The sequence below is a fragment of the Notolabrus celidotus genome, chromosome 22 (assembly GCF_009762535.1).
Source record: "Notolabrus celidotus isolate fNotCel1 chromosome 22, fNotCel1.pri, whole genome shotgun sequence".
Classification (NCBI taxonomy): domain Eukaryota; kingdom Metazoa; phylum Chordata; class Actinopteri; order Labriformes; family Labridae; genus Notolabrus; species Notolabrus celidotus.
Genome location: NC_048293.1, coordinates 23,536,892 through 23,553,683, shown reverse-complemented (window position 1 = coordinate 23,553,683; position 16,792 = coordinate 23,536,892). Strand labels below are relative to the sequence as shown.

The window sequence follows — 16,792 nt, the reverse complement described above, 5'->3', positions numbered from 1 at the left end:
GAAGGTCTGTAATTACCTCCTGTTCGCTCACTTCAGACGCCTCTGTCTCTTCTTTCACTCATAACGATCCTTCAGGTGTGTCACTGAACACATTAAGACATTCAATCACTGCAGGACGGATCAGGAGCCGGATCTCAGAGTCAGGATTCAGTGTTGGATCATGTTTTCAAGGTAAAGAAAGTCTAGATAGCTTCAGTCCATCTGCTGCTGCTGCTGCTGCTGTCATCACCTCCCCCACAGAGAGCAGGTGCTTATTCATCATGTGAACTGTCAGCCTACACATGTACACAGAGAGCCGTGACACCGACTGAGAGAGGAGGCCGTCAGACCAGCTGAAGTTTTACAGACAGAGCTGCTGATTGTTGTTTAGGCTGCTTTCCTCCATCCATCCATCCATTATCTTGACCGCTTATCCCGTTGGGGGTCGCAGGGGGCTGGAGCCTATCCCAGCTGGCTACGGGCGGAAGGCGGGGTACACCCTGGACAGGTCGCCAACCCATCACAGGGCTAACACAGAGAGACAGACAACCATTCACGCACACACTCACACCTAAGGGCAATTTAGAGTGATCAATTAACCTGGAGGAAGCCGGAGTACCCGGAGAGAACCCACGCATGCATGGGGAGAACAGAAAGGCACCTGCCCGGACGGGGAATCGAACCAGGAACCCTCTAGCTGTGAGGCAACAGCGCTAACCTTCTAGACTCAAACAGAGTTCATCAAGATGAGTGAAACCTGTAACGCCAAAAACACCTCGAGTGCGTGAGGATGCAACACATGAACACCTCTGAGGGTTTGAAGGAAACGATGAGACCAAAAATCAGACATTAAAACCATCAGTTAGAACAGTCTTCTTTTAATGACTTTTAAATGTTCTTAAACTGACTTCATCTCAGAGGACAGGACGGTGGATAGAGCGAGGGACATGCGGCAGAGAGGCCACAAGTTGGGATCAGACCCAGGGCGCCTGCTTTGAGGACTACAGCCTCTCACAACTCGTCTGTAAAGCCAAACCGGCGCCCAAACCAGAGAGATACTTCAGAGACAATGCAGCATGATGCTTGAAAATCAATCGTCTGCATCGTCCAGCATGTTTGATTTTCATTCTGTCTTCCAGGTGTTGCATCACGTCACGTCAACAACAGCTTTGTTTCAGGGCCGTGGTCGACAAGGTCATCGCAACACCTCATGCACAAACAGGATTAAGATCTTGACCCTGTACAGACTGAGTTTTAGATTACGTGAGAGCGATTGAGACACAGCTGACTGATGAGTGAAATAAAAACCTCTCTGAGACTGAAGGAATGAAAAGGACACAACAAAGCCAGAGATGAGTGAATATAAACTCTGCAGGATCATAGCAGGACGTGAGAAACGTGTCATCAGGATCATTCTGAATCAAAGAGTGTGTTTGACCCGTTTATCAGAGTTATTAAATTAGCACAGGAAGCTCTCCTGCTGCTTTGACCTCAATCTTCAGCTAATTAACCAGAAATGGAGCTCTGGATCTGAAGCTGAGAGATTTTCTGACCGACTTCTCCGTGCACTGAAACCTCGGCTCAGACGAACAGCTGCTTTGTTTAGGCAAATTAATATTACATGCAAAGAAGTGGGGGGAAAAAGCCTCTGCAGACTGCTGCAGCACTGCTTCTATTAAATTCTCCTCTTTGAGAGAACCTGTTTGAAGAGCTCTGCAGCAGATGATCCTTTAATAACTCCTTTAATTATTTTCTCTTTAACCACTGGCTCATCTGAGGAGGAGGAGGAGGAGGAGGAGGAGGAGGAGGAGGAGGAGGAGGAGGAGGAGGAGTTAGCATATTATTTCTAACCTCTATTACTCTGTGTTTTTATGAGTCATTTTCTGATTTAAAAAAAGGAGTTTGAATACTGTTGGGTTAAATGTTCTCCAAATCCAAAGACATGAGGATTGGTATGTTGTTTTAAAGTCCAGCATTGTTACTTTCTTTCTTTAACATGGAGGCTGGCATCTGTTTTCTTGTAAGTCTCTATCTGTGTGTTGTGTTGCCCATCAAGGACGCAAACTTCTTCATTAGGATAAAAAGTCTGCAGATGCCCAAACGATGCAAATTAAAAAACACACTTAAAAGTCAAGAACAAATTCAAACCTGCAGCAAAAAGTCGAAACAGCAAACATGCTGCAAATCCACAAACGATGCACAAACACCTCAGAAAACAACAGCAGAAGAAGAACGCTGCAAACCAGAGCGCTCCCGTGGTGAAGTCAGGGTCTGCAGCGTTTTGCTGCTGCAGCTGTTTTCTGAGTTTCTGCCAAGCGGCAACCTCCGGTCTAAAAATATGAGTCCAATGCAGAAGTGTTAAAAGCTGCAGTTCATTGAGGATCCGCTTGAGGCTGGCTCTGGAAGTACCGGAAGTCACATACACATGAATGGGAAAAAGACGATCTTTACAGCAGAAATAAACATGTTTACAGCCTGGTACAAAAGACGAGTGTAGTCTGAATAGCTCATTTCTCGATGTCCTCTCACTGTGAGGGAGGTGAATTTTTTTCTATCACGGCAATTTCGAAGATATTTAAGTTACTAGTCTTCCAATGAGAGGCACAGCTGCCTGCAGGAAGAATGTAGCTGTTGGCTAGGAGGCTCAAACTCCGCCTCTTTACGTCACACTGGCTCCACAGCACCAATATGGCTGCCGCCGCCGATTGGCCTCAAAACAGCTCTTCAGAAACAGATGGGTGACGTCACGGATACTACGTCCATATTTTATACAGTCTATGGTTTCTGCTTCAAAGACGCCCGTTCCTACAACCGTGTCAACAGGAGCCCCCTGAATGTGATTTTAAAGGTTTAAAGGACATAAAACGTTCAATAATGTTTAATATAATAAATATTCATCTCATGATGAGGCGCTTTAAAAGCCACATGCTTGTTGGCTGATCCCAGTTTTTTAAGTGTGGACATTTCTTGGGGTGGCAGTAGCTCAGTCCATAGGGACTTAGCTTGGGAACCGAAGGGTCGCCGGTTTGAGTCCCAGCATGGACGAAGTTTGGCAAGTGGACTGGTGGCTGGTTCACTTGCCTGGGCACTGCCGAGGTGCCCCTGAGCAAGGCACCGAACCCCCAACTACCTGGGGTGCGGTGGTTGATGGCAGTAATCCTCACTCTGAGATCTCTCCCTAAGCATGTTCACTGCATGTGTGTGCATGATTGTATGTATATACTGTGTGTGTAGCATGTCCAAAAAATAGAATGAGTGAAAACAATTGAATTTCCTCCCTGGGGATTAATAAAATACCTTTTGTTTCTTCTCTCCTGACTTTGGTCAGTCTAAAGGCTGATTTATACTTCTGCGTCAAATCGGCGGCGTAGCCTACGCCGGGGTCCGGTGTAGCTCCTGTACCTACGCAGAGGCCTACACATGTAGCTGACATGCACCTCCTCCAAAATGTAACTACAAGTAGAATCGATGCAGACCGCAATCCCTGTGATTGGTCCGCTCGGCAGCATTGTGTTTCCCGCATCTACAGGACTTCCGGGATCCCGGACATCGGCCGCTCATCGGCCGTGTATTTCATCTCCTCCTCTCTATTCTTCATGTAATCATGTCTGTATGATAAACAGCTACATGTATCAGCTGTAGATTAACATAACACGCTCTGAAACTCTGTGGGAAAGTAAACAGAGATCGTAGCGGGGTCGGAAGCAGGCGACCGGCTATCAGAGAGACCGCACCGCACTCAAGCGTTTCGGGGGAGAATTGCTGCACGACACGGACACATCGACGCACAAGTATGTGGAGCTCATGTCCACATCAGCCCCTGCTGTGTAGTGGAGACGCAGAAGTATAAATCAGCCTTTAAATAAATCAACATTAAACTGTTTTAAATTTCCCATGTGAGCAAAACAGAAAATACAAAACTTCTTCTTGTGATTAAAGAAAAGTTCTCAGAGGTCAGACACGCTCCGGCTCCTGTGAGGTCAAATAATTCATGAGTTGAAATTCTGAATTCAGGTTTGTGTTTTCCGTCATGCACCGGCCTCAGAGAGAGAGAGAGAGACTGACAACTTCTCAGTACTCATGTTGGAGTCAGCTGTCAGACATCAAGGTCTACCAGACGAGACTTTCTGTTTCTAACGTTGCCTTTGTTTACAGTCAGACTGGAAATCAAAGAAGAGAGATGGAGCTGGTGTTGAGAAACAACATCCTAGACGGGGTGAGGGCCGCTATTACCGAGTCACACAAAGCCTGCAAACCGACTCTGTGTTCATATATATAGAATATCTATTAATAGAATCTTAACATTACGTCCATGAAGATGTATTCAGCTCTACTAAAGTTGGAGCTGCTGTTTTTTTGGACTCTCTCTCTGCTTTGTGAAATCTGCAACACGCTCCATTAAAGGAAAGCATGCAGGTGTTGAAACAAAGACTTCGGACTGAAAGGAGACGCCATGAGGAGGGGAGCAGGACCGGACACGCCAACGACATATCGCCTCATTATCTAACACGACTAAAGAGGCGTTCAAAGACTTTCTAAAGGTTACTAAAATCTTCTATATCCCTAAATAAGCTGTTGGTTAAAGTTTACTAGTTTCCCAAACACAGACCGGATGAGCGACTTTAAATTCTCTCAGGAGCTGACAGTGAAGTGATCTTTAGCGGCCCCGTGTAGACCGGTTCGTTGAACTATAATAAGTGAGGACTGGTTCCTCCTCTCAGGCTCAGTCCAGAGCTTCTCTAATGGGTCGGGTGTTTGTGAATCCAGCTCTGCAGCATGTGTAGGAGAATCTGCCCACGGAGCAGTTTCAGGCTGTGAGCATGCAAAATGTTATTTCACATCCAGCACAGATCCAGCTTTAGAGAGTGTGTGTGTGTATGTGTGTGTGTGTGTGTGTAACCTGTGCTGCCTTGTCACAATTTCTGCTGTTAGTCGGTGAATTTGAGTCTCGGGGGGGATTGTGAAGAGAAAGCTTATTTGTTAAAGAATCAACAAACATATGAAAGAGTTAGTGAAAGCTGCCCTGCAGGAACAAACGGAGAGAGGAAATTCAAAGAGGGATGAGGGGATGAAGGCGCAGAAATGAGGCTTTTGTTGTGGACTCCTCCTCCTCCTGTAACCTCCAGAATAGTTTGTGAAGACTCCTGGAGGTGGAGGGACCGGGCACACGTTCAAGAACGCCACAATGTGCCCGATGAGAGCTGCAGAGCCGTTGCTGTCACTGCTGTTTGCAGACAGTCTGGATCAGACGGGGAGAGTCAACACGGCCCCGGAGGGAGGGACTCTTTGTTTGGCCTGTCTGGACTCTGCCTGGCAGGCTGCAGGTCGCATTCAGGAAAAGAGTTTTATGGGGGATCCTTCACACGTTCGTGCTTTCATTCAGATTAATGGCTTGCTGTGTGCTGGTTGTTGATTCCTGACAGTGTTGCTGTTTTCTTTCAGGCTGATACTCGTGTTCTTAATCACAGAGGGTGATTATTTACAGCGAAGGGGGTCATTAGTTATATCTCTAATGGCCAAATTCCACCAGATCCGTATCCGGTCTGTCTCTGATCAGTTACAGCTCCGGATCTGATAGGTTTCTATTCTAGTCAATGTGTTAACTTCCACTGGATCCGCTCCGTTGCGTTCCTGCTGCGTCTCTGATCTGGCAGGTCGGAGCCCTCCGGATTTTTGCCGGATGCCGGAGCATGACGCATCAATCTCAGCAGAGCAGATTGAGCGGGACAGGAAGTCAGGCTGACATGAGTTTGTCTCCTTCTGTTTGTGAAATGCTCAGCAGCTGTGCTTGGATATTTTGTCTCAGGTTCAGAGGGAACACATCAGGTGGAGAGAGACCTGCTGAAGAAGCTGTCCCAGAGAGAGTCTGGAGTGTTTCTGTTGTCATAAAAATAACTTTGTTTTTGTCTTGAAACAGCTGGAGCTCAGTGAGGGAGACAGATGGGACCAGGAAAACCCTGAGTAAGCACCTCGCATGATGGTTTAAACCTCAGGGTCAGGCTGAGGCCAGCACAGCGAGCTCCGTGCTGTTATCACACACCTGTCCCTGTGTACCCTGTTTTCAGACGTTTCAAACTGTTCTGTGTTTCAGAACATTCTTTAAATAGAAACTTCAGATAAACGTCACCTCACGGCCCAAACACAGCGTAACCTGGAGACCAGGCTAACACAGTCCAGACCTCTGAGCTCTCACGTGTACCCGACTCTATTTCAGTCTTCCATTAAACTCACATCTGCAGGGTTCTTCATTCTTTGTTTACCTTCACATACTTCATGTTTTTAAGAGACGGGCACGCACGGGACGCTGGAGGACGATCGATCAGACTGTCAACACTCGAGTTATCATCACAACCATGTAAAAAAGTCACTGCATGGAGGAAACCTGGATGACATCATCAGAGTGGAAAAATAATCAACCAGTTATACGATGCAACAATCCTGTTAGAGCCTGCAGACCAGACCAGCTCACACCGGTTAACTGCACAGGGAGAGAAACCTGCATGAGGTGGGAGGCAGTGTGTGTGTGCGTGTGTGCGTGTGTGTGTGTGTAAAGCTGTGTGGGCAGTGTGATGTGGGATTCTTGCTCTCAGGGACTCTGTAAATGCAGAGGGAGCCGCTCTCGCTCTCTGTTCTCATCGTGTGTTATGTAACAGCCTCGGGGCCGTTGTTTTAAAGCGCTCGCTGCTCCTCCAGCTTCCACGCACAGAATCACAGCCGCTCGGCAGCCGGCTCGGGCCTCATCTCCGAGTGTCACAGAGGATCATCGGGACAAAAGGCACAGAAAGTTCTGCGTCGTTCGGAGACACTGGGAGAAGTCGAAGCTGCGGGCAGTGCTGAAGTCTCTGTGCTGTGAGCACGCAGAGAGAAGCTGCAGCCTCTCATTAGAGGACCGACTCCTGCAGAGAGCTCAGGGCTGCTGCAGTCACTTTAACACACACTCATATTAACTCTGTGCCTGTGTGAAGACGGGGAAGCTGGCTGCAGAGAGCACCGACCTGCAGAATCCACATCAATACAACAATGAGATGTTATCATCCCTGAATCCAATGTGTAGTGGCTGCTTGACTTGGTCAACTTTACAAAACTCAAATCAAAAACCGGCCACGGGGCACAGGCGGAGTGGATCTTACACGGTGTCCAAAGATTGCCAATTTCCAGCCAAGTATTCAGTATTTCTGGTGGTTTATTGTACAACACAAAAAAGCTTCTCTCAAACAAGAGGGAATGTCTCTAAGCCTTCAAATCTCCCAGTAAAAAAAACATTCACCTCCCCCGGTGTCCGCCTCTCCTATCTTACCTGCCAATCTATATACACGTCACCACCGGGTGCAAAACTATCAACCTATGAGGTGAGTAATGAAATGTATTAATAACACCTTAGGAATCAAAGTTAATCCTTTAATTACCTTGAATTAAATAACAATAAATCAACTGATTAAAGTAAAAATAATCAAATATAAGAAACAATGTAAAAAGCTCCAACACAATGAAATGCAGGCAGCAGATCAGAGCTAGCACCAGCCACGATCGGCTTCAAAACAGTCCTTCAGAAACAGGCGGTGACATCACGGAGACTACGTCAATGTTTAGACAGCCTGTGATTCTCACCTGTTTGCTTCAGGTGCATTAACCCTTTGAGGGGTCAGTGCTCCATGTGCTGAAACTGCAGCCTTTGTTACAGCAGTCCCTGTTTCAACCCTTTGCTGCATGCCATCCCTCTCTCTGTCTCTCATGCCCACATTCCCTCTCTCTCTTCAGCCGTCCTTTTCTTATAAAGATTCTGCTAATTCTGTTTTAATCTGCTGAAAGGATTAAAGGACACGATGAAGTCAATGAATCTGACTTCAGTCCGACTTCGGACATTCTTGAAGTTATTTCTGTGTTTGTGAGGTGAAAGCATCTGAACCGGGCGTATCGTTATTCATGAATCAGCACGATGACGTTCAGCTGGATTTCAAAGTCTCTCTGTGGAAGAAGTCAAAGGAAGCCTGAAGCAGAAAGATGAGTCAGCAGAGACGGTTTGTGACCACCTTTGAGATAAGCTTCATGTTTTTTTTTTGAGTCACTCGCTTCAAGGTTAAGAGACCGGTTTGTCCAACGCACCCATCACCCTGTTGCTCCTCTAACTTTTACATCCTTCACTGAAATCAAGAAGTGAGAGGACGGAGTGAAGACATGACACAAGAGGCCCTGGACTACAGGTTCATGGGATGAGGAGCAGACTATCTGTCGTGACTCTGGTCTTATTTATGAGTTTTTGACATCACCGAGCAGAACAGGGTCTTTGAATCTGCAGCATCAGAGTCCAACAGCATGTGCACAGGTGAGCAGTCAGGTGTTAACAGCAGTATAAGTCCTACAAGGTATGAAGGAGACTGAGCTGTAATAAATCAGAGTTAGCGGACGATTGTTTCCTGACGTCGACAGACACATGACATGAAATAAAAACCTTTGTGCATCACGTCAACGGTCCTCCGTGTGTTTCCTGTCCTCCGTGTGTGTTTCCTGTCCTCTGCGTGTTTCCTGTCCTCCGTGTGTGTTTCCTGTCCTCCGTGTGTTTCCTGTCCTCTGCGTGTTTCCTGTCCTCCATGTGTGTTTCCTGTCCTTCGTGTGTTTCCTGTCCTCCGTGTGTGTTTCCTGTCCTTCGTGTGTTTCCTGTCCTTCGTGTGTTTCCTGTCCTCCGTGTGTTTCCTGTCCTCCGTGTGCGTTTCCTGTCCTTCGTGTGTTTCCTGTCCTCCGTGTGTTTCCTGTCCTCTGCGTGTTTCCTGTCCTCCGTGTGTTTCCTGTCCTCTGCGTGTTTCCTGTCCTCCGTGTGTTTCCTGTCCTCTGCGTGTTTCCTGTCCTCCGTGTGTGTTTCCTGTCCTCCGTGTGTGTTTCCTGTCCTCCGTGTGTGTTTCCTGTCCTTCGTGTGTTTCCTGTCCTCCGTGTGTTTCCTGTCCTCCGTGTGTTTCCTGTCCTCTGCGTGTTTCCTGTCCTCCGTGTTTCCTGTCCTCCGTGTGTGTTTCCTGTCCTCTGCGTGTTTCCTGTCCTCCGTGTGTGTTTCCTGTCCTCCGTGTGTTTCCTGTCCTCTGTGTGTTTCCTGTCCTCCGTGTTTCCTGTCCTCCGTGTGTGTTTCCTGTCCTCTGCGTGTTTCCTGTCCTCCGTGTTTCCTGTCCTCCGTGTGTGTTTCCTGTACTCTGCGTGTTTCCTGTCCTCCGTGTGTGTTTCCTGTCCTCCGTGTGTTTCCTGTCCTCCGTGTGTGTTTCCTGTCCTCCGTGTGTTTCCTGTCCTCCGTGTGTGTTTCCTGTCCTCTGCGTGTTTCCTGTCCTCCGTGTGTTTCCTGTCCTCCGTGTGTGTTTCCTGTCCTTTGCGTGTTTCCTGTCCTCCGTGTGTGTTTCCTGTCCTCTGCGTGTTTCCTGTCCTCCGTGTGTGTTTCCTGTCCTCCGTGTGTTTCCTGTCCTCTGCGTGTTTCCTGTCCTCCGTGTGTGTTTCCTGTCCTCCGTGTGTTTCCTGTCCTCCGTGTGTGTTTCCTGTCCTCCGTGTTTGTTTCCTGTCGTCATCATATCGAAACTCAAAGTTGTGTGTTTCCAGGGCAACAGTTGCTCAGCAGGTGTAATAAGACACGGTTCACTGTGATCACCTCCTATGTTGTTTTTGGCGCACTGTGGGGGCGGACCACTTCATCCATCTTCATCCTCCGCTGCTCATGTTTCAGTTTCACCTGCGTGTACAGTCAGGTAATGAAACAGCAGCCTGACCGGCCTGGAGGAGGAGGAGGAGGTAAAGGGACAGTTCTCTGTTTGATCTCATAAAGAAAAGTCAGATTCATGTCCAATAACTCGACTCTGATGTTACCTGGAGAGTCGGATCTCTGCAGACATCAGCTCCACAGAGATTCCTTCACACAGACGTTGCTCCTCTGACTTTATAACTCTCTTGGTGTCTTTTTAACTTTGTGTTTTCACAGCTAGCATGGAGACTTCTGGCCTCAGAGCTTCACCATCCAGTGAACTGATTGGTCAGTGGGCGGATGATCTCTAATCCGGAGCAGGTTAGGGGATCTAAACCACCTTCAGAGTAAAAACAGTCAACCTTCAGGTGGACACAACTTTGAATTAAAGCTGCATCTTGTTTTCTGGGCATGTACGTCAGGTGTTACATGCACTGTTTAAACAGGAGCGTATCTGACATGAAGTTAAGTTTGTTCTCTTTTGGAAGTAATAAATATTTTAGCTCTACCTTCCTTTTAAGAAGGCAGTAGCTCAGTCCATAGGGACTTGGCTTGGGAACCGAAGGGTAGCCGGTTCGAGTCCCAGTATGGACGAAGTTTGGCAGGTGGACTGGTGGCTGGAGAGGTGCTGGTTCACTTGCCTGGGCACTGCTGAGGTAGGCACCGAAGGCACCGAACCCCCAACTGCTTGGGGTGCACTGGTTGACGGCAGTATCCTCACTCTGACATGTGCACTGCATGTGTGTGCATGATTGTATGTATATACCAAAAAAAACTGTATGTGTAGCATGAGTGAAAAAATTGAATTTCCCCCCCCTGGGGATTAATAAAGTACCTTTCTTTCTTTCTCTTTTAGGGTTGGGCAATGATTTTTGAAAATTCGTTCAATTTGTAAAAATCAAAGAGTTACTTTGAATATTTTCTCATTTTAAAAGTAACATTTTCCATCGTTTTTACCGGTGCCTGGTTGTAATACGGTATTCCCACCAGACGGTGGCTATAGAGCGTCTTAAAGCTCTTAGCTAACCACATTAATTAACAGAAGAAGAAGAATCCTAACTGCATTAAATAGCAAAAGAAGAAGAAATCTCACGCTACTACAAACATATACCCAGAGACTGAACATGGCTGTAACATGTAAACACACACGCCACGCCACGTCACAGAAACACTGACGTAAAGGTCGAGACAGACGCTGACGTTGCACGCTACTAGCAGATTATTCAAATAATCGGCGAATAGATGCCAATGATTATCGAATAGTGTTTTGACCGGGCTATTTTGTCGTCTCTCCTGCAGACACATGATGCACGGCGATGCTTCACTGTATGGGTTGAAGTTGTTGCCTGTTGCAGTGTTTGGGTTGATCCACTCTGAGCTGAACAAAGCTTTCATTCTCACCACGGCTCATTAAATCAATTACTTCCACTTTAAGGAGCAATTGTTTAGTCTGCTCCTCTAATCTTTCCAAAGCCGCGTTTGGCACACAGGCAACACTTACAGCGTATGAGATATTCCCACAGGACTCTCAGGTTCACTGCAGTTCAGAGACACAAAGTCAGAAAGTCTGAAAGTTCAAAGTGGTTAAATATCACCGAAACAGCGACCTGTGTCTCTGTCGTCTGTGAAGTGCACAACAACATTATGCACGTGAAGCTTTCAGTCTAACGTCTGCGTGGACTTTCTTTACTTCATTTGCAGTAAGAAGAAAAACCTGCAGAACTCCAGTCAAGTGATAACACCTGAGAAAATCTTCCTTTCAGCTCAGAGATTCACAGTGAAGAAGAGAACCTGAGCACAGATAGAAAAAAAGGACGCCGCAGTGGAAACTCAAATCTGAAACATGTGAACAGTTAGCACCGGGTTCAGTGTGCTCCCACAGTCTTACAGGAATAAATCCACTGAAGAGGCAGAGAACAATTTGTCCACCCACAGCAGCAGAGAACAGAGTGGAGTGATGCAGCAGTGTGGGCTGTTAGTGAGGAGACATTCACTGATCAGCACTGACTCAATGTTCAGCTCCTGAACTCTCACACACACACACACACACACACCTTAAAGTTAACCTAAACAATGCTAACTCTGCAGAGTGCAACACCGTGAACTGTGCGAGACACCAGAACGACATCAGGGTTAAAGCATTGTTACAGACGCAGACATCAGGAGGGAGCAGAGAGCTCAAAGATACGACCTGCAGGAGCAACAACACCTGCGTCCTGAGCTCCACCTGTTTGGTAAAAACAGTCATTAGTTAGTTTCATGACGTAACGGCCCCCAGCACAGGGAGCATACAGAAACAGGGCGTCTGGGGCTCCTCAGATATAACATTGCCACCCAACTCCTTGTGGACTTTTGGGACGAAGACAGGGTGCGTTCACATGCAGTTGATTTTCCAGAGTTTGGTGCATGTGTGAACACAGACATCCAAATCTAAAATATGTTTAAATATGATGCTTAAGATGAAACTCCAGACAGGAGGAGGTTCATCAGGTGTTGTGCTGTCTTCATTGAAGCAAAAGGAGACAGAGAAGGTTGTGTGAGGAATGAGGAAAGACCTGATCACAAGAAGAGGGTCTGTCCTCCCCAGGTCTGACGTCAAACAGAGCAGGGTGACTGACGGCCTAGTTAGCACACTGAGGTCATCTCCACTAAACAGGTGTGCTAAAGTAAAGTCAGGTAATACAATGACCACGGTGTCCATAAGTCTCCTCATGTAAATATGAGCACTGTTATATTTATTTATCATCCTACACACGCTTCCTCTCTGCATGGCACCTTGTTGTGTGTGTGTGATCTCAGACAGGATCATAAACCTGATTTAAATCCCCCGTGTGGACACACACACTCGACCAGAAGAGACTGATTCTGAAACGTTCACTCTCATGACACTTCCTACATGATGAACATGTGAAGGAAACTTCTTTAAATCAAGTCTTAGTTTCAGCTGCAGATCAAACATGGCCATAGAGTGATGAATTAACTGAATACATGAATCATCATTTCTGTTATTGTCTCATGCTTCCTTCTATTTTGTCTTTTTGATCCTCAGACATCTCTGGATCATCTCAGAGCTCCTCATGTTCCTTTTTACCTCTTTGTGCCTGATCATAAATAAACTAAGTCAATCTGTAAATCAACTAATACACGAGAAACTGTTCAACCTTTGTCCTCAGCTCACAACAGTGACTCCAAATTTACAGTCAACAGTAAACTCCAGGTAGTTTCTGGAGTCTTCATTTATCTTTAGCAGACTAGACTACTGTAACGGGGTCTTTACAGGACTCCCTAAAAAGTCCATCAGACGCCTGCAGCTCATACAGAATGCTGCTGCTCGAGTCCTAACAAGGACCAGAAAAGTAGACCACATCACTCCAGTTCTTAGATCTCTACACTGGCTTCCTGTCTGTCAGATAATAGACTTTAAAATCCTGCTGATGGTTTATAAAGCACTTAATGGTTTAGGCTCCAAAATACATTGCTGATCTGCTACTACTTTATGAGCCACCTAGACCTCTGAGGTCTCATCAGGTACTGGTCTGCTTTCAGTCCCTAGAGTCAGAACGAAACATGGTGAAGCAGCGTTTAGTCATCATGCACCACATATCTGGAACACACTCCCTGAAAACCTGCAGGTCTGCTCCAACTCTCACCTCTTTTAAATCAAAGATTAAGACTTTTTTATTTGACACTGCTTTCCTATCTTAGCTCATTTTAACTCACTTTAAAGCTGCTGTGAGGAACATTTGTTTCGTATCGATTCTGCCCCCCCTGTGGACAAAGTGATACCTCTTATCTCTTGTCCTTTACATGCAAAAGTAGTGTTTTCAACAAAAACATCATGCTGTTGTCTTTTAATAGTCAACTTTATCAGGCAATGTGATTATTTTCCATGAAAACAGTCAAATAAAGGCTGTTTCTGAAGCAAGATGTCCATCAGCTGGTCTGACACCTACCCCCTCAGGGCGGTTTTAGGCATTAAAAATGACAACAGACAAGGTGCCAGTGTTGTTACTGATGGTCTTGTTTGCTATTGAAGGTCATAAAGAGGCATCTGTATAATTTTAGTCTGTTTCTCAGCCAGTTCAAAACTCCTCACAGTGCCTTTAAATTACAATTTTAATGTTTTTAACATATTTCTAATTTTCTTTTTCTGTTCTGTTTTATTATATTTGTCATTTTAATTGTGTTCTTTTATGCTTGTCTGAATGTTTCCAATGCTTTTAATGTTTTAATGTAAAGCACATTGAGTTGCCCTTGTGTATGAAATGCACAATACAAATAAAGCTGCCTTGCCTTCTGTGAAAACTCTGTTTACTCTTTGTTTTACGCACAGAGCTGCACACCCACCTCAGGGCGTCCATGCAGCTTTAGTGCTGTTTAAATAGTTCAAGCAGTGTGTGTGAATTCCTCCTGACTGCCTCAGTAACGTGAGTCTGAGCTGTGCAGTAAAGGCAGATCTGTTAGAGAGCTCAGTGTGGAAAGTTTTTGACTCGTGGCTGCAGAGAAACCAGCTCCAAAGTTCCCCAAACCAGAAAGTAAACGCAGCTGGAGCTCACTCTGTGCACTCTCACAGTCTGCGTGGAGGTTCTGCATGCGTGGCCCGTCCACTCTCAGCAGCAGCAGCAGCAGCGTGTTATCAAACAGAAGGAGAGGAGAACCCGGGATGCTCTTACCTTGCAGGTTCTGCACCCGCATGTCGCTGATCTGTCCGATAAATTCCTCCCTCTCGAACCAGTCCTCCCATTCGTGTCCGGCCATCTGGAGCCGTGGAGAGCGCACCAGATCCCGGGCAGGGTCAGTCAGAGAGCTCCCCCCCGGCTGGAGGAGGAGGAGGAGGAGGAGAGGCGGCTCTGCTGCAGCGGGCAGGCGGGCTGTAGTTATTGTCCGACCGGCCGACGGAGAGCCATGGAGACCGGGGAACACAGACTGAGAGAGGCCGGGGGGAAGAGTTCAGTCACCGGCAGGACATCTCTGCCTTTCACCGGCGATCACTCCGGGACTCAGAGTTCTCAGACAGCCGAGAGAGAGATGGAGCTCTGAGAGGAGGGAAGCCCGGGGAGAGGAGCGCAGAGCGGGGAGGAAGGAGCTGCAGCACCTGGTGGGTATTTCCGAGGTGGGATGGAGCTGATCCAGAGCCCGCCCACATCTCTCTCTCTCTCTCTCTCTCTCTCTCTCTCTCTCTCTCTCTCTCTCTCTCTCTCTCTCTCGCTCTCTCTCTCGCACACACACACACACACATACACACACACACAAACCAAACCTTGTTAACAACAGATGAAGACAGAGAGGTAAAAACAAGATAAAGTCTCTTTTACAGTTTCATTTTGTAGATTTCTCAGAGTAAATACAATACATCTCTCTCTCTCTCTCTCTCTCTCTCTCTCTCTCTCTCCATTTTCAATTTAATTTCAATTCAAATTTGCTTTACAATCACCACCCAGCTTCACCAGATGGATTACATATACCATGTATTTTCTTAAACTTGAAAAAATCAAATATACCTTAAATGGTTCCTTACACAATTTTAGTGAGACTTGGACCCCCTATTTTTTAATATTATGACAGAATACAAGTCCCTCTAAATAAGAAATGAACAATAGCAGAGTAGAAGAATGGATGCCACTATTTATTTTCATTTATGTATTTATTTATTTTATTTTCTCTTCCTTTTCCAGTTTCTTGACTACTACTATTTGTGTGTGTGTGTGTGTGTGTGTGTGTGTGTGTGTGTGTGTGTGTGTGTGTGTGTGTGTGTGTGTGTGTGTGTGTGTTTACTTATACTATTATTGTTATTTATATTTTTACTATTGAATAATCTTATTTCCCCTTTTGCTCACTTACACATTATGTAAAATCTGGGATGTGGGGTCGAAGGGAGGGCTGGGGTGGGATGGGGTGGGGCATGGAAGGGGAATGGCAACCTTAAATAATACTGCAGCAGCTGTTCTATGTTTTGGGTTTTTTTTGTATGTGTTTAGCAGCAATGTATGCTGCAAGAAAAATGTATCATGATTAAATCTATGGAAAACTCAATAAAAAAAGTTAAAATAGAATTTTGCTTTATTGGCATGAACAAAGACATGTTATTGCCAAAGAACATAAATTCATACAATACATTATATATGTTCACAACACACTACCCTCACCATATATACATTAATCACACACCATAGTCATTACATATTACATTCATCACATACATATCAACCATATATTACATATATTACATATTCCCGTACAGCATATCTCAATGTCCTCACCCACGAAACCCCCACCCAAAATCAAACACCATGGGATGGTGCGTCCCTCAGGCTGTGACAGGCAGACACATATTTAGCAGCCAGAGGAGCTGCTGACCCTTCCCCCAGGAGAACTGACAGTTTCTCTTCTGGGGTTAATGTTGGGAAGTTTGGTACCATTTTAGTAATTTCCTTGTAGTTGGCATCTCTTAGAAAAGAGAACTTGCTGCAGTGGAGGAGGAAGTGCATCTCTGTCTCTATGTCCCCTGTAGAGCAGTGAGCACATAGATGCTCCTCTCTGGGCCGCCATGTCTGCCTGTGTCTCCCTGTCTCTATAGTCAGCTGGTGGTCACTCAGCCTGTATTTGGTCAGGATACGTCTTTGTTTTGTATCTCTCTCTCTCTCTCACACACACACACACACACACCAAACCTTTTCAACAACAGAGGAAGACAGAGAGGTAAAAACATGGTTAAATGTATTTTACAGTTTTAATTTTGTAGATTTCTCAGAGTAAATATTTCAAAGGTTTCATCATCATGTCCTCATGAAGCTACCAGAACACTGAGTCATTAAAATGATCAGTTTTAGACTCAAAGAGCACTTCATGTTGACTCTATTTAGAAAAATAATCTCATCGATTCAGGGAAACAAAATGTTTGAGCACTTAAACAACCGACAAGTCTGATACTCTGAAACCTTTTACATCCAACTTCCAAGAGTTAGTTAGAAAAACATGATGACAGAATAATAAAAACACACATGACTAGAATAACAACATTCATCTTTAATAAATAATCCAGTCCTAATCTCTGAGTGGGGATTATTACCGTCTCTGCAGGGTTCAAAAACATGACGGCAGAAA

General features: G+C 45.8%; 1 protein-coding gene across 1 annotated transcript in view; it reads right to left on the bottom strand.

Annotated features, from left to right (window-relative positions):
* Positions 1 to 15,016, bottom strand: part of clmn (calmin) — a 53,344-nt gene extending 38,328 nt beyond the window's left edge. Inside the window, exon 1 of the mRNA XM_034675863.1 lies at positions 14,362 to 15,016. Coding sequence (XP_034531754.1) covers positions 14,362 to 14,446 — 85 coding nt within the window. The 5' untranslated portion in view covers positions 14,447 to 15,016. The remainder of the gene's footprint in view (positions 1 to 14,361) is intronic.
* Between the last annotated feature and the right edge of the window lie 1,776 nt (positions 15,017 to 16,792).